Genomic DNA, 18,985 nt, shown 5'->3' with positions numbered 1-18,985 from the left:
GTGCAGTCGAAAACCTCAGGAGCTATTTCACTTAGATATCCGTATCGTACAAGTTAACGTGGATTTATAGACAAGACTTATATATATCTCCAGTCTCAGCTCCTTTAACAAGCAAGTTGATTACTCGATTCGACTGTATAGCTGTGGATTGAGGTTGTTTCCCTCTAGTAACCAGTCGGAAAATGTGAAATTGTCAGACACATTGATAAACTCCTTGTCGAGAAAAGGAAACTGTCTGGCTCATGTAACGAAATATACAGGAATCAATGTTCATCTTACATTCAGGTTTTCGAGTTTAAACAGGGTCGGATTAAGCTAGGAGCTTGGGGGGCTATAGCCCCGGGCCCCAGGTCCAAGAGGGCCCCATCATTTGGAAATCATTCTGTATTTTTTGATGTGTTGATACCACAAATCTAACGTTTTGATATTATTTTGTGAATTTTTCCGGGTTTTCGAATTCCTTAAGGGGGCCCCGTCATTATTTTAGCCCCGGGCCTTATAAATCTTAATCCGGCCCTGAGTTTAAAGGTTCTAAGAAATGCACCGAACGCCATAATTTATGCAGTATTGAATGAAGTGCTCAAGAATAAATGTTTATCTTATCGAAATCTAGGAATGTCCTCAACGTCAACAGTTGATGAAAAATCACAAAATTTGCAAATATGGATTTTCTGTAACTAATTTTATTAATTGAAACGTCCCAAAGGAAACCAGTTCCAGACACAAATTCAACCAAATCAATGAACAAACAACACAGTATTGATTTTTTCAGTTCAAAAATCAAAATGACGCGGTCATCATACAAAAAATTTTTATTCTTAAATTAATATGAGGCGCTTTAATATTTCCAATGATTTTTCTGTTGGATAGAGTGTTTAGTTGTATAATTATTCGCCAGTATTTACCTATCTTTATTGTCATAAATTCTTAATGATTTTTTTAATAGAAATACACATTTTTTCGTATGGTAAGATATATCTATCGATGTTTTGAGATTGCTGATCTAAATTAATGAGAGTTTTTTCTACTAAATTCATGTTTTTCTCCATTTGTCAGTCAGATCAATCTTTCTAAAAAAGCCGGCACTAAATGTTTTGTGATTAGTTGGGTTCTGGACACATTCAAATGTTAATTTTCAAATATTTCTGGGCCTCTTTCTAATCCTCCCTTTATCTTTCATGAAACGTTTTCTATAGATTCCAAAGATTCTATGGTATCAATTATAATTCAAGAGTTTATTGGTTGACAGGTCAAATCTCTATAATCCTATAGGTTTCTGTTGTAGACGCTGTGATCAAGTGATTTGATGATTTTTCAACTGTGGGAGGAGAAAATATCATCTATGGGTTATGAAGTTATTTCAATCAAAGAAAATTAATGTATTCATTATATAATTGTATATACTTTATAAAAACTTTACTAACTGATATGAGAAAATATTTGTAATCACTCAATCAGTCAATCAGTCATTATTATACTTAAGAAAAAATAGTTCTTCAGCTATTCACAAATTACAACAATGATGACATACCCTGTACATATATTTGATTGAATCTTGTTCGACCAAAAATTTATGAAACTCACAAAATGACATGAACACATAATTGGTGATGAATAGACGGGGAGCTAGCTACAAAAAAGAGGGTGCGCTATTTTAGCTTGTAAACTAGCGGCCCCAGCTTAGTACATCACCAAACGCCACTTCTTAAGTTCAGCACAGATCGGATATGAAAATGCCAGCCGGTTTACTCGAACGAAAAAATTGGCTGAAAAACTTCATAACGTGCGCGCGTGAAGCCTTTTGTAACGCGAGGTTTAAACCTCAAGTTTTGCAGGCCGGAAAATCCTCGTAAGAAGTGATCGAAAGTGCCTCTTTCATTATAATATTGCATCTGAAAAGTATCATAGTGAATTAAAAGTGATATGATAGAGGTGAGCTCCGAGATTACCATCTTGCCTCGATGTTCCTCAAAGTTTCTTGGGGTACCACGAGCCGCTAGTCAATACTGAGCAACTTTATCAAAAAGTATAACTATTCCCAGAAGTTTGATCCTCAGAAATTTGATCAAAATCAATTGATAATCGGCACAGTGAATGAATTTAAAAAAAAATAGTTTTTTGCGTTGTTGGTGGCGGCTCGAGTAGGTGGAAATGAGTAAGCGTTATAAGATAATATTCCATTAAACCGAATATGAAAAATTTCAATTTCAAATATACGCCGATATACTTCAATTTTTGTTAGAAGTTTACTGGCTTGCAAAACTTCTTGCTCTATTACACCGCTCTTAGTTGAGATTCCAAAAACATAATAAAAAAGTTTCGTGCGCGCACGTTGTGAGGTTTTATATTAATTTTTCCGTTCGGGAAAACCGGCTGGAATTTTCATATCAGACCTATGCTGACCTTAAGAAGTGGAGTTTGGAAATGTACTAAGTTGAGGTCGCCAGTTTACAAGCTGAAATAGCGCGCACCTAATCGACCCTCTTTTTTGTAGCCGGATCTGGGACTAGAAGATGATTATTGTGGAGTTGTGGCAATTAAATACCAAACTGTACTCATTTTAATATATATTCTGAGATCTCGGATATTTTTATATATGAATTTGGTTATAAATATTGAATGAAAATATGAACACATCACTTATGTTAATTGATTAAGAATCGTCTCAAAAATTTGTGTAATGAAACAATTTATTCATTAATAAAAAGAAGATACTTCTAAAATGATATCAGATATGATTTTTTTCTGTTTTTAAAATTGACATCCCTTCAGTTAAAAGTTAATACTAATAATGGCTGGTAGATAATCTATGGAGAGGTCAATTTAAAATACGTTCAGCAAGTGAACATCTCTCAGGGTATAATTTGTTTTCAATTTTGTGAGATGTCACCCTATTACTGAGTGATCTTTTGAATTGAACAATCTATTTTGTATTTCGAAACAATGTAGATACAATTTCAATCGATTGGTATAGAAAGCGAATAAGTAGAAGATATATTAGGATAAATCTAACAGCTGAAAAATAGATAACTTAAAATTTGTAGTCTAAACATTTCGTGAAAAAGAAAAATGAAAATGGTGTATAAAGTTTCTATGAGAACTTCTATCTTCATATCTCTTGAAATAAACTCTGCATTATACTCCTGACGTTTATATTCACATAAAACCTAACTTTCCCTATTAGTACATTTTCACCCTATATAAAATAATTTTCTCTCTGGAGTCTGTAAGCGACGTGATATAAAAAGTGCGAATAAATAAGATGATTTATAAAATATCATGTTTAAATTACCAGATAACAGAAAATAACTATAAAAAATGTCGATTGTTAGGTGCTGAGCGTAAGGTTGTTCGCTTGGTCACTGGATAGATGTGAAAGTAGCCTTAAAATTTTCTAGTACTAATATTTACAAAAATGTCGAATCTTTTAGGCTTTTTATTTTCTGTGTTTATTATCATTCGCTTCTTGTTCTTTTTTCACTTGTATTGCTATCGAATCAATTTATATCGCTTTCAAATCAAGATGAACTAACTAACGGCGGCGGCGTGTTGACACCCACACAGATTTATATAGGTAATTTTCTCATCTGGAATTTTCGTTTATATAGCAATCTTTATTGTTTTCGGCTATAACTGTCAAAATAGACATTGCTAGAAGGATGAAGACTTAGTGGAACTGATCGTCAAAATTTCTAACCTCAAAAAGAATAGTTACCTACATATCTTGTCAGGAGATAGCGTTAGACACACACCTAAATAATGTTTGTATAACTTTTAGATTGTATAAAAACAAATTTTATAAGAATTTAACGTCATTCGTATCGCCCTCAAACTGACGGAATTCAGATTCAGAAAAAAAGGAAATCAACACAATATAATATGTAGAAAGATTTATAGCTAATATCATTTTGAAGTTAATTAAATAAATATTTTATTATAAGATTTTCAACACGATTCTCAATAAATTGTCTTGACTTTAGGTCTTCTTTAAATGTAAAATAGTGAAGCACATTAATATGTTGACGTTTCGACTTACGAGGTAATCTTTATGATCACATTTTCACTTCTTTTATTTTTCCTTTGGAAACGTGTTTTTGATTTTTCTCTAGTTGATTCGCAATTACTCTTTGACACTCTCGCCTTAGATATTTCCGGTACACGCTCTAGCTTGTGCTCTATTTTTTTTTTCTAGAGATAATCTATCCACTTGCATATGATTAGCCAATATTTGGTAATTATACACTTTCACGGTCACCTGGTTTTTTGGCTCTAGAAAACCGAAAAATGGATGGATTTTAATGATCTTGGTCGCAAAATGTTCCATTTTACGGCGGCTTTATAAAAAAAATTCGTAGAAATAACTGGAATGAAAATTTCTCATGGTTTTACTGTTTTAAATCGTAAAAAAACGGTTTTGCAAAATAATCCTTTACAAAAAATTATCTCGTTATCAGATAAAGTTCTTATATTTTTTTTGTATTCTACATAAATTAATAAACAATTTAAAAAAAATCCAAAAAGAATGATTTTTTCAGTTTTTATAGCTTAAAATGAAATCGATGAAAAACAATCAATTTTCGTGAATAGTTTCGTATTATATTCTTCAATCTTAATAGTTTTTGGACCATTAAAAATCGAAAAATAGATAAATTTTATAATTTTGGTTAGGTTAGGTTAGGTTGTTTTGTATCACTGAATATTGTAAGTGCTTCAAATGTATTCAATTCACAATTGTTGCAACTCATTGTCAATATATTTCAATTTATTATTAACAAAATCCCACAACTCACAATTATTCAAAAAAATTAACTTTTTTGAAATTTTTTTTCAAAATATTCATTTTTTTATGTAAATTGCGAAAAAAAATATACGAACTTGATTCCACGACGTCAGAAACAGTTACGAAGTCATTTTTTTTTGCATTTAAAGTCATGAAACTGTAAAAAATATTTATTTTTTTTTAATTTTCGTATTTTTTTAATAAATCCGCCGTAAAATGGAACATTTTGAGACCAAGATCATTAAAATCCATCCATTTTTCGATTTTCTAGAGCCAAAAAACCAGGTGACCGCGAAAGTGTATAATTACCCAATATTTTAATTGCATTTTTAGATAGATAAAACATTACTTCATCGCTAGAATTTATATTACATCCCGTACCGACGACCAATATTATCGACAACGATAATGTATAAATATTGACCCATTATTTTGAAAACCTGACCCTCAAAAACCTTTGGTAAAAATGGGACCTATTGTGAATGTGTCAAAATCCCTTCCTCGAAATAGACCTTCAAAATGTACAGTATAGGACAATAATAAAACCAACAAAACAGAATGTAGACATCGTCTAAACGAAATTTTCAACAAAATTGAACAAGCAAAAATTTCAAAGATTTTTTGTCACAATCACATAATAATTCTCACAATAGCTCAACTCGAAATAATAATTCTTTATGAACAAAAACAATTTTTCGATACCATTTTGGTTTTAGCCTCAAAATAGCCTCCAATTTTGGAGAAGGAATTGAAGCAAAGTTCATGCAATTTTGCCATTATTTGCATTGGTTTATGACACGGTGTATTGTCCCCTTCAAAGGGGGCCATTTTTTGCGATTTCGTCTTTCAAAGGCATCGATAACGCTGCGTAATAGTTGCTGTTTATGGTTTTTCCTCCTAAAAAGGGCCAGGGAATTTTATACCATGTGCATCCCAAAATACTGATGCCATAACCTTGCCAATCGACTTGCGATGCTTCAACAACACCCAAATTAATAGTACGACAGCTATCAAAATACACGCAACTTTGTAAGTTACGGCTAACTGAAATACATATGAACTCAATACTAGTACTGCCATCTGTATTATACAGATGACTGTAGACTGGAGACGACTGTAGGAAAAACTATAAGGATCAGGATAACTTTTGAATTGTATGGGTTAAGAAAAGATATGTTGTAGTTTTCAGGAGTGAATAAGTGATATTCACGTGTTTGTAGTATTAAGATGTAAAATAATAGAAAAATTTCTTCCACTGTGCTTATAATTCCTAACTTAGGACCAGTTTTATGTAGATTAATTCAAGTATTCAGGAGTAGATGTGCTGCTTCTGACAACACCCTTTTCTCTCTAAATTGAAATGCGTCGTAAAGATAAACGGCGCGCCAAGAGTTATAGAATGAGAAAATAAGGTTCTAATTTTGATACTCCTTAATGAGGGTACATTTGAATGAAAAAATATATTTATTTGACTCTTACCGCTATCGTAGATTTCACTTTCAGACATTTCTGCCATTTTGGTATTTGTGATATCCTTATGGGAGGCCAGGTACAATACAACTTCACGCTTCTCATTTTTTATTGGTACAATATCCAATAAACACCAAAAAGGGGTACCTGTAACAAAAAAGTAACAATTATAAAGGGGTTCGCTGCAAGATGTAGGTTTTCACTCGATCCAATAGAAAGTGTAATTCATAAAATGTTGATTTCAGGGCATCCTCGCTCTCTATATTACCTTAAGTGAACATCGATTGTTGACCTTGAAGTTTAGATTTTAAAGATGAGGATGTGTCGATTTTTTCAGTGTAAGAATTGAATTTTGACTTATGATTTGTATCATATTGTCTCTTCACATTAAACTCCTTACAAACAGCAACTGTTCCATTACAAATCAAACACAGTGGTTTACATTTCCATTCTATGAAAAAATATGCAATTTCCCATTTAGACTGAAAAGCTCTGCACTATTAACTTTACGTTTTTGTGACATTAGGCCAAAATCGTAATAATTATGGAACTCGACACAATACTTATGCATACCGCACGCGCTCGACACAATACCTTCACAATCACTACTTCGCTGTACAATTAAAATCCTTCTCCAACCGTATCGCTTCGATTACTCGACTCAACTGACTCACGTCACGCCGACGTGTTTTATATGGTTAAGGAAGGTTCTGGTCTAGACTCGAAGAGCTTGGAAGATTCTATCTATAACGTTAAGCCGTTGAAAAATTAGAAAAGTAATAAATAATTGAACACCATCAAAAATGGTGCTTAGTTGTTTGTTTATAGCTCGTAAAGTTAAAGTAAAAGAGAGAAAATTAATTACAAACAAGAAATTCTTGGCACTGTACCTCCATTATTCATAATTCTAAAGCTGCAAATAACCCTTTGTACGTCCTTGAGATCAAATAAGCGAATTAAATAAATTTTTTATTATACTTCAAGTCAATTGAAAACGCTAAAAAATATGGTATAAAAATTTTATATAAACTAGACTAGTCAATTAGAGACATTTGTTGACTAAAAAAATATAACTTTGTCTTACAATTCCTCATTTATTGTTTAAAAAATAAATGGACTATTTCAATATTTTGAAAAAACTTTTTCACAGCATTGAAGAGAATTGTTAATTTAAACAATTTATTATGAACAAAGCAAAAAAACTTGACGACAATTATTTAACCCTTCTTTCAGTTTGGAACGATGAAGAGAGTTTGATCCACCTTAGATTTGAACTAACAATCCTCTAGTATATAGGGGATAAAGATTAAGATTATACTATGATCTTTATTATTCATTCACCCAGTTTTTTTTTATAATTTTCTTTTTCTAATTGACGTAGTTTCAAGGCGATACGCGCAACCTAATAATGGTACTCAGACGCCTAATTTAAGCATCAAATTACAATTATAAATGATGGAGGTATAGTTTCGGGAATAAAAGCTTTATTTTAATAAACTTCTTTCTCGAGTATCTTCTCTCAAAAATTCTGAAAATTATACGAGCTATAAGCAAAAAACTAAGGTCTATTGTTCGAAGGTGTTCAATTGTTTATAACTTTTGAAACTTTTTAATTAACTAGCTAATTAAATGTTCAATCACAATGATCTAGACATTATTCCGGATCGAATAAGCTTGTTCACAAATATTAGTAATAGTATGTCGAATCAACTTCCATTTGAATTTGTAGACTACACTAAAAACTAAGGATTAAAAATTAAAATAAAAGTTTGGTAGTAACTTCACCAAAGAAGGATCCAATGAATATTGATAAAGTTTGAGGTTACCTACTTTGTCAATAAATAAATAGTGAAAAATCGATTTGAATTAATTATTGATGGAATGAATTGATGTTTTTACAGTTATTGCTGGGTTGATAAAATTTACTGTCTTGTTAAAATTTAATTTACGAAAAAATATTACCGGAATCTTGTACTGATCGATACCTAATAGGCTATCGGCTAAAGTCAAGAAGTTCGATTACAGCTGTTGCAAACAATGACTGGCAAGGCGCCTGCTGACTATGAAACTCCTATTGATATACTGATTAACGACTTTGCTTGAACATTTCAACTTCTACTTCACCTAAGAGCAAGCAATTTATACAAATTCCTAATTGCTGCAACTCCAAATTACGAAAGATAGCCCCAGCATATTTTGAAACTCTAATTGGGCTTCCAATTCATTATTTATGCTTTTAAATATGAATGGTTTTTCTGTTTTCTGATATGAGAAGTCATGATTCCTGAAAACTCGGTATATCATTTTTATTCTGTATTTCCCAATCACGTCTTGAGCTTTTTTGTAATAGATATACCAAAATTGAAGATCAATAACTCAATAGCTCATTGAGATTTTGTCAAACGCGAATATTTTGTGTACCGGGGTATTGGGTTACTTAAAACGGCCGTACGTTGTATCTCAGGAACGGATTAAATCACGTTGCAGGGAAAAAATAATAAACAAAAGTGGCTCCGAGAGAGACGTGGAAATTATTTTCAGAATTCTAGATCTACAACTTGAGGGCGAATTTTTAATTTATAAAATGAAAAATTTCTAAATTTACCCAAATAAGTGGCACCTTATAAATAATAATCGAATTCTTCAACAAATTCTGCGCATTTTCCACTGAAAAGTTTAGGTCTATGTGAGTGGAAACCTTGTTGTGAAAAATAGCTATAATGCCGGTTCTGCTTATCCGATTTCCATGAACTTGATGTTGTTTGTCCAGAAATACAAAATATATCAATCAATCTTTCGAAAGGAAAGTGAATTAACCTTGATATAGCGGAAGCCGCATGTCGATATATTTTTTCTGTCCCGAGATATCTCTTCTTAAAACGCGTATTAAGCTGATTCGCCCTAAAGGAGATTGATAATTTATTCTAGAGATAAAGTTCTTATATTGACCTAGCTGCTGTAATTTAAAATGTTCTCATAATAATTTTATTATTGCCGTTGGATGACGTTACCTAGATGTAAAGTTGATATTACTAACAATGAGAACAAATCATTGAGTGAACCATGTAATGAATTTAACAATTAACAACTTAGATAACTGACTACATAATTAGTAGCCCTAGTTGTTCGTCCATCATTAAAAATACTTCGTATCGCCGGCAGCATTCTTTCTATCATATCATCTCTTGTCGTGGGTCTAGAGTGTATTAACATCTTTTATCCGGCCCCACGATTAAAAATCTGAGCAAGTAAGTTCTGAAGATCTGGTTCGCAAATAAATAGACTTGCAGTGCCAAACATATGTGGAATAATGCGCCGGGCAATCTCAGTCATTTTTCTGACTAGAATCCTGCACCACACATTTCCAGGGCAACTTCTTTGATGTTGGATTCCCTGCATCTAACTGGAATTCGTTCGTACCATCACTATGAAACGTAGTCAGTAGTATTTCAAGATAGTCGTGTATCATATTTGATAGCCAGCTCCAAAATCAATCAATAAGAAACAAATATAACATATTTTGAAGAAAAATTAGAAATTTGATTTTTTATTCTTAGATTTTCAAATTAAGCCGTCTAGTGGTGGACCTACAATTTTGAAAATAATGTCCACGTGTTTCTCAGGGCGGCTTTTGTTGAAATTTTTTTCTCTATAAGAAAATACTTTGTGAGATATAACAGACGGCCATTCTAAGTTGCGCACTAGGTACAAGTATCTAAAAAATTTTCCGAACGACGACTGAGTAAATTCTCAAACAGAAAAAGTTTTTTAAATACTTGTGTCTGAATTCTTTTTTGCTATCCTATCATTCTTGCATGAATAACATGGTATAATTATCCTCTGTGGCATCCAGGGATATCGCTTTTTATACGAAGGTTTAGCTGAAAGAATTTTAGAATCTGTGTTGTCAGGACCGTCATGCACTATTGATCCAAAATCCTGATAAATGGTCTTCGACTGCTTACACTGTCCATAAAATACATTCGGGCTTCTTTTAAGTAAATTATGCTGCGATACATCTAAGAAAATCAAATATAATTTACTTACTAATATGAATGTGTACTATTAGATTTCGAATTGAAATAACAACAAAATAAGGATTATTTCCCGTATATTATATTATTCTTTTCCATATATTATATTATCGATACTTACCGTTCTTTTTGTAAAATATCACTTCCAATTTGAGCTCGTTCTTAGATTCCAAAGCTTTGTCAATTTCTGCTTTGTGCTCCTCTTTTGTCTCCGGTCCATGAAGAAACTTGCAGGCACATCCTTTTTGCATTATTTGAGCCCTTGTAAAGCCCGTCAACTCACAAAATCCATCCGAACAATAAACAATGGGATACACGGTTGGAACTTGAGCGTTACCAAGTACAAAGTTGCTATCTGGAACAAAAAGTCCATTTGATAATTGAACTACATATAGGGTAATCTTGGGCTTATATAAGAATATGAGACAATATCTGTGTGGAGCTTAGTTACTTGGGAAAATTTATTAAATTGGAAAAAAGAGCTCGACCCATACAGATAGGATTATTGTGCGAAATATTGAAATAAAAGCAATTTTATCCCGCTTTTGAATTGTTTAAAATTAGAATTTGATAATTAATATTCCATTCTCTCAATTTGTGGTCTTTGTGGCAGAAATTTCTCGATGAAACTCAAAGTTTAAACAAAATATCGATATTAATTTGTAGAATGAACATTTTATTCATTAGAAAATAGATCATACAGGGCAAATCGTGGACAATTGGCGCACATTTTATTCAGTTAGATTATTAAAAATAACTGTAACAAACTTAAATTTAAATTCAATAATGACCAGCCCTGCATATTGAATATATATGGAAGTGTCAATTAAACTTTAAAATCAACTTCTTTTTTTTGCAAATCGCGTAATCTCTCTTTATATGTTATAGTACAGGTAAAATAGGAATAAACCCGAAATTAAATTGGGCGCTTATTCAATACTACGTACAAAGAGCGATTAAGGCGGAAGTCTTGTAGACCTGATAGGAATATCATTGCCAGTAAGGTCGAGGTTGAGTAGAGAAACTAAGGACAGCACAGGAGGAAACCGAAAAGAAAATCCATAGGGAGTACGTGGATTAGGTTAGGTTAGGTTTGCGTATATTTCTGTTGAAGCAAGGCTTTAACGGGATAAGGACTTTCTTCGGCCCAATTCGTGTGGACTATATGAACAAAATGAAAATCTAAACCAACCCACTTTTTGCCTGTTTTTAGAGTTTCACTATTAAACTATTAAAACATATAGATCTTGATACTGAATATATTCAATTTGATGTATTTTTGAAAATTTTCCTAGGAACGGCAGGTTATTCATAATTAAATATTTCATCAAATTGTAACTTAGCAATTCAATGATCTTATTAACAAAAAAAATAGTTCTTATAACACAAAATAATTGAATTAGAATTATTACAAATACAGAGGATAATCCACAGTTTTTATCATTATTAAGTATATTTTAATTATGTCAAAACGTAAATATTTTTACCTGTTATTAAAAATAAATTCTCTCACATGAATGGTTGAACAATCACTTTGTAATTACATAACTAGAATTCATACAAACAAAAAGGCAATAACAACTGTAATGGAAATAATCTGGTCAATTATCAACGGATCATCTGATTTTTGGTTAATGATGCTTTTCATCAACGATTAACTAACGGATGTAATTTTATCGATACTATAAATATACGAAACGGTGGCTTTTAATTTCAGTTCATCGTCATAACATGTTTATAGATCATTTGCAAAAATGAAATACTTTGCTTGGTTCATTTGTAATTTGGTCATGGTAGCTTGCCTAAATGGATACTATGATCAGTCATTCTCAAAAAGTCATGGTGAGTATATCAGTCAATTGACTCGTTTGTCTGTTTTTCTCTTAAATATTTCATCATAGGATAACATGACTTGAAGTTGAAGGAATACGTTTTAGATGCCATTCTATTGCTATTTTCGAATTTAAGATCGTTATTTTGAGTTTTTAAAAAGCACCAATTATTCTTATCAGACCTCCAGTAATAAAACTTTATTGATTATTTCATCGAATATAACTAGATATCGTACGAACCCTACTCAAGGTATCCCGGCAAGTTTTCTCAATTTTGTCATAAACCAAGTTTCATTGTTAACTATAATATGTTTATGTATATGAATAATTGTATCAAATTGTTAAATTTCATGCTAAGTATCTTCATTTTTTTAGTCGTAAGCTCTCATTCCAGTCCTATGGGACAATCTGTAGTTCAAAAAACTGCAGTTTCCGAATCGGTTGCCGAATCAGTGGAACCAATGTATGGAGGTAATCGTGTACTGCAGACACATCCAGCGGGGATAGGAATGGGAATGATATAGTCAATATCGATCAACAAAAGATGTAACAGAATGTTTGACCCAATAAAAATTATTATTTGATTGATAACATGAGATCATAAATATGTTTTTTCAATCCTTCATCCTTTAGCCAATAAATTGCATATTGTTTGGTAATACAACTCACAAAATTAAAGTGTTGAGACAAAATTTGTAATATTCCAGATTGTTAGCACGAACGATTAGTCAGTCATTACAAATTTTGAGTTTCTGATAACGTTTTCTGCGAATTTTTCTATTAGAACAGTTGACAAGCTGATATCATTATAAAATAATATTGAGATGCTGAAAACTTAAATCAACAATTACATATCGATTTAACTTCGAAGACTGTTCTTTCAGTGTAAAATTTTTGGAACTAAATTTTGTAGTAGAAACCGCTATCGCTAAGCAAAGCAATGCAAATCGTCTTACAAGTGCATATAATTAGAAAAATAGTCACAAATTATTGTAAACCCAAAAAACTTTCGAGATAAAACTAGAGACCATCTATTTTAAATCAATTTACGAACATTCAATTTCCAAAATGCAAATTATTGATTCGAAAGAAGCCCAACCCAATAAATCTAAAACTACATACTCATTATAACCTCATAACCTTCAAGAATGCATAATCGAAAGTTGAATACTTTCACAACAAATTCAAATGTTTCAAATTTCGCGAATCAATCTGGATTATCAAAATCCAATTACATCAATTGATAATATTGACAACGCAATTACATTTTCTGAATTGAATTTAATCGATAGTTCAGTAATTTCGAATCGAGAAATTTTAAAAATGATAAAATATTTCCGAACTTCTATCATGAAAAGAAAAAGAATTCGATATTGAAAAATGAAGACAGGACCTGAAAAATAGATCCATTATTTATCATTCTTAGGAATGGAGAAGTTACATCTAAAAAAATCCAGACGACTATGAAAAATTAAAACGTAAAAAGATTATATTCCATAAATATCTAATAAGCATTCCTTTCAATATAAATAGAAATTGTTATAAATACCATTTCAACGAATTTTTGGTGATTCGTTCAATTTCATTTCATTTTCAAAAAGTCATAGTTAGTAGAATAGTAGAAATTTAGTCAATAGACGTACATCTGATAGCGATTTTGATATAAAAATTCATAACAAAATGAAATTTGTTTTTCGAACATTGATACTATTATAATTCATCATATTTGCATTTTAGTCTGGTTTTCATCTCCATATAGTTAAAATTGCACTTGTTTTGGATTGCTAGAATCCATATCTTTGATGAGAGGAAAGAGAGGAAGGAAATTGTCAAATATTAAATTTCAAATTACAACAATAATGTATATTATAGAGAATAAAGAGTTACAAATGACCAAACATTTTGCTGCTATTTCTACTATTACAAATTCTTACAACACATTATAATATTGATACCTTTTGTACAGTTATTTTTTTATTAATACACTATCGTTGATACTTAAAGAAACGAAGATTAATTATCAGGCCATCCTGGACAAACATCTCTAAAGGCCATCTCTAGAGATTTATTCAAAGATTGGGCACAGTAGAAACATTGTTCGTTGCTATAGGTGACTCCATCTGTTCCACAAACTGGATCCCAATAGTCCAAGCAGTGACATCCTTCGCCTTTAACAAAGGTATGAATACCCAGAATCACTATGGTTAAAATAATTGCCACTTTAAAGTGTCCCATATTTTCAAGTCTACTCGCTTCTGAACTCAATCTAGCGATATATTATTGTGTGGATACAAACTGATTGATATTTTATAGGTGAATGATATTAATATACTAGACATACTCAGACATACTTCAGATAAGATAATATCTTGTCGCCACCACTTGAAGTAATGAAAAAATTTTATTCAATGAATAAATGAAATGGATTATGTTAAAAAAGAGGGATAATACTAGAAATAAATAATCAATAATGATGATTGTAGTAAAATGTAATGTAATTTAAATAGAAATTGATAGGTGGCTGGCGTAGTATTTAAAAACCAAAACTATTAACGAAGTTGCCTGCTATAACGGACTTGTTTGCCTTGTTTGCAACTCACACCTCGTATAGACGTAATGATTATGATGTTACGGTGGCGTAATTTGCACTAGATGGACCTTATATCAAAATTTGTTGGAGTTCCTTCAACTTAACTGCAAAGAAGCTCGAATGGAGGGAATAGTTGTTCAAAGAGAAATAAAAGCAGCGGTATCAAATAAAAGAAAAACAATTATCGATCGAAACTGATGAAAAATGCTCCTGGGAACAATTTAACTAAACAATTGAAATAAGAAAAACATTTTTTCATTCCAAAAAACTTCTTTCAGCTGTTGCAATTATAACCGGAAGGGTCACAAGTGCTGTTTTTTACCTTCGGAAAACTTGATGAGAAGCTGTTGAATTTTATATGTAAAAATGCGTGCACAAATTGATTTGCTAAACATTATTCGTTTATTCATTTCTCGTTTTATGCTCGAAAAAAAAAAGATTATTTTGCTATGTAAGTAACTAACATTTTACAATTTTTTTACATGGGTTCACAGGGCCCCTGTAGTTGGAGTAACTACGATACGGCTGATGTAAGCCGAGTGAGTTAAAATTTCGAGCGAGGCTCAAATTCAAACCGTTTTCGAATAAAAGCGCTGCACTGGATGATAGAATGGTCTGTCTGGACAACGTAACCTCGATTATTAATATACTTATGTAGAGCTATGAGCGAAAAGGATTTATCAGTGTCTGTTGCGCAAAGCATCATTATTCATTTTTTTGGTCAAATATAATGTAAAATACGCGCAAATTCACCGGAAATAAATCGAGCAAATTGGGGAGAGTGCCTCTCCAACATTCAAGTATATGAATAGTGGTGTTCCGCTTACGGAAAAGGCCAAGAAGTGGTTGTAAACATGCACGCGTCCCAAAGTGTTACCGATGAGAACGACAGCACTGTAGAAAAACACATTTTGGAAGACCAACGTAATACCGCACGCGATATGGCTAAAAAATTAGGCATCAGCGTAGGTAGGATTGAGCAAATAATTCATGAACAGCTCTTTATTTTGGAGAGGAAACGCGCGTTCATGGAATGTAGGAATACAAACGAAAGCAATCCAGTTAAACTGAAGGTGTTGTTTACCGTCTTTCGGGACATGAAAGGAATACTTTCGGTTGATATACTCACTGAACAACGAAGGGTGAACGTGCAATATTATAGTAGCACGGTGAAACCTATCTTCTGATCAAAACGACGCATACCACATATAGCTCGGTTTATGATGGAAAAGTCGAACGAATTGGGTTGGGGAACACTGGAACACCTTTCTTATAGTCCTGATTTTTCGCCATACGACTTATTTATTTGGCCAATTGAAAGAGGTACTTGGCGGACCGCGGGAGTGGAATCCTTCGTGCGCGAATGGTTACGTGACAATCCAAGAAAGTTTCCAAAAAGGTGGTAGAAGTATGTAGAGTATGATGGAAACTATCTAGAAAAACTGTGAAAAAAAATCAGGTGTGTAATTGTTTATAGCAAAATCTCAGTTCATTCTTGAACCACCCTCGTGTAACACTTCATCCTGAAGCTTTACTACATTTCAGGTGTAGAGCATTGAAATAAAATACAACCATCCAAATGGAAAAACATTTTTCGGCATTCTGAGGCAATAACTTAGTTAATATTAGTTAGTAACAATCCAATTTAATGTTGTAAAACCCTTTAAAATATTACCGGATGACATCAAAAATGTGACAAAAACAAAATATACAAAAAATTCCATTTAAGACAATTTTCCATGACAGTAATAATTAAGCTACAAATAGTTTCACATTTTCACATTAAAGTTACGCACTAGTGAATTAATTATATGTGGGAAATTGTTCAACCTTGAGATCACTGTATTGAATGTAGATACCACGATCCATTAGTTGTTTCTCATGTTTTGAATCTCTTTTTTTCATCAATAAACAATTTGTTGACATTCATGGAGACTTTAACAACAATGTGCGATGTCAATGGCATTTTTGAACATCATGGGAACTTCATATAGAACATTGTATATAATTTTTACCACTCTCGAGTTCAGGGCTATACTCATAAATAATGGGTTTTTTATTGAAATTATAATACCTTTTAACATTTTTCAAAATATTATCTGACACCTACAAACCCGATATATAAATTAAAACTTCCCTACTTTATGAATGTTTTTCATAATCATAAATCTCAGTTATTAAGTTAGTTAGGTTGAAACGATAATTTACATGAAAATTCCGTAATTGAAAACATATATCCACAAATATTTTTAACACGCTGTTTTTTATACGTGGGTTGAGCGAAAGTATATTCTTCATATATACTTTTTATATATTTTCTGGAGTTGAGAAGATTAGTTCTCATCAAACACATCCTGAAATTGCTCATATCTCCTTCCTTCATAGAAATTTCACAGCACCTATTAAAAATGGAGATTACTTGTGTGCCAATTGTCTGGGAAATCCCTTTGCAGTCATATTGGTTGTCGTCATTTTACTCTATTGTAAAAACTATGATTTCTTGCAAGTAGCTTAATTTTATCCAGAGAATATAATGGTGGATGGACCAGGAGATTACTTTATCCTACTCCATCTTTTGTCTCATAATTCTATAATATTTTGAAAGTTATTGACTTGGTTCATACAGTTAAGAAGTGTATTTACATATAAGCAAATTTTCAGTTTTTGGATATTTGCATTCATGGGGATAAAGAAAAAAATTGTATTTTTCTTCTTTACAATATTCTGTATTGTCTGTTCCATATTAAGATTTCGGTATTTAGTTGGCATCAAATTGTTTTTATTTTTTATTATAAACCTCAATAACATTATCAAAATCTTCCGATATCATTATCCTTATTACAATTAAGGATAATGTTTTCGAAATTCATTTGTTTTTATGATACTTTATTTAGGAAGTATACAACTTTGAAAAATATTATAATCAACAACACAAATTTGGAAATTAACTTATTCTGAGGTATAAGTATAAACTAAATTCAAATAATTCGAATCACGCGTCACAATTAAATTTAAATTTTCCAGTATTTTATGAAGGATGTCATGATCTGTGGGGGTGATCTGTGGCTTCTTCAGGTGTAGAAAAACGTTGCCCTCGCAATTTATTTTTTATCTGCGAGAATAATGAAGAATCATTGGGTTCCAAATAACTGTACGGCGGATGACCCATCAAAAGGTTTTTGTTTGTGACCAGAACTATTTGGCAAAGTAATCGAAGAATTTAAATAAATTATTCAAGTTAGTCAAGTGAAAGCGATAAGTGAATGATTATATGTTAGTGTAGTGTATAGTGTTTAAATAAATTAAGAACGATAGAGACAGTGTCTATTAATGATATCGAAGCGGAATTAATATTTTCCGAGAAAAAATGATTTATATAAATGTCTTGGAGAGAATGCTTATCAATATTTTTGAGACAATGCTATATAGTTCAGCATAAATTATTTTGACAATTCTATCTACCTCCCGAACCCAATTCTCGACTACCCCAATTTTGAGGGATTATCTATTACCTTGAAGTAATTGTAGCCAACAAACACGTTATATATAAAGATGGTCTTGTTTTAAGTATTTATATCCAAATTACTCTTAATGTGTAGAGAATGATTCTCTGGAGAAATCAAAAATTCAGTTCCCTTTAGAGTTGTTAAAGTCTTCCACCAGCAATAAAGAACGGAATAGAAACTGGAGCTATTTCACTTTTTATTGTCTAAACGAATGCCACATAATATAAGTAACTAGCAATTTATGGACACACTCAACGTTTTAATTATTTCGGAAACGACCTACTTGATATGATTTCAGAGTGATAGTTACGAAGGTTGTCTGCACAGTTTTCGATCTCAATCTGAAAATGTCAGCTCTGACCAATAAAGGTTGGGAAATATATTGCGCATTCGTTAAGATATTCTTAGTAAAACCTCAGCTATTTTGGATGCTTAATTTCTGTTTTACAATCGTATAAGTGAGTCGTAGTGAAGATGTTTTTGAAAATGGAAAATATTGAATATATAGCTGTCATTGAATATTATACGCTCAATCAACTGAAAGTCTGTGCATTATCATTTAAAAATGTAAATTTTGGGCAGCTGAATGTGTGGTGTGGCTTTACTTAAGATGAACATTCGAGAGAGCCAAAAACAGCGAAAATCAGCAATATTATTGCAAGCTTTTCAAAATATTCAACAAACCTGTATGTTCAATTCTTCATTTCTCTTTATCATGTCTATTCGAATGACAAGTTTTGTTTTAAAATAATGTTCTTGAAGTGATCACACAG

At 31.8% G+C, this 18,985-nt stretch overlaps 1 protein-coding gene across 4 annotated transcripts in view; it reads right to left on the bottom strand.

Annotated features, from left to right (window-relative positions):
• Positions 1 to 18,985, bottom strand: part of LOC130447935 (potassium voltage-gated channel subfamily H member 8-like) — a 103,761-nt gene that overhangs the window by 34,840 nt on the left and 49,936 nt on the right. For all 4 annotated transcript variants that reach the window (XM_056784991.1, XM_056784993.1, XM_056784992.1 and 1 more), the window contains exons 3-4: positions 10,406 to 10,639; positions 6,260 to 6,397 (exon numbers count right to left, since the gene is read on the bottom strand). In XM_056784991.1, coding sequence (XP_056640969.1) covers positions 6,260 to 6,397; positions 10,406 to 10,639 — 372 coding nt within the window. The remainder of the gene's footprint in view (positions 1 to 6,259; positions 6,398 to 10,405; positions 10,640 to 18,985) is intronic.

The sequence above is a fragment of the Diorhabda sublineata genome, chromosome 8, assembly GCF_026230105.1.
Source record: "Diorhabda sublineata isolate icDioSubl1.1 chromosome 8, icDioSubl1.1, whole genome shotgun sequence".
Taxonomy (NCBI): Eukaryota; Metazoa; Arthropoda; class Insecta; order Coleoptera; family Chrysomelidae; genus Diorhabda; species Diorhabda sublineata.
The sequence above is the reverse complement of the archived record's forward strand: the minus strand, read 5'-3'. Positions and strand labels throughout refer to the sequence as shown.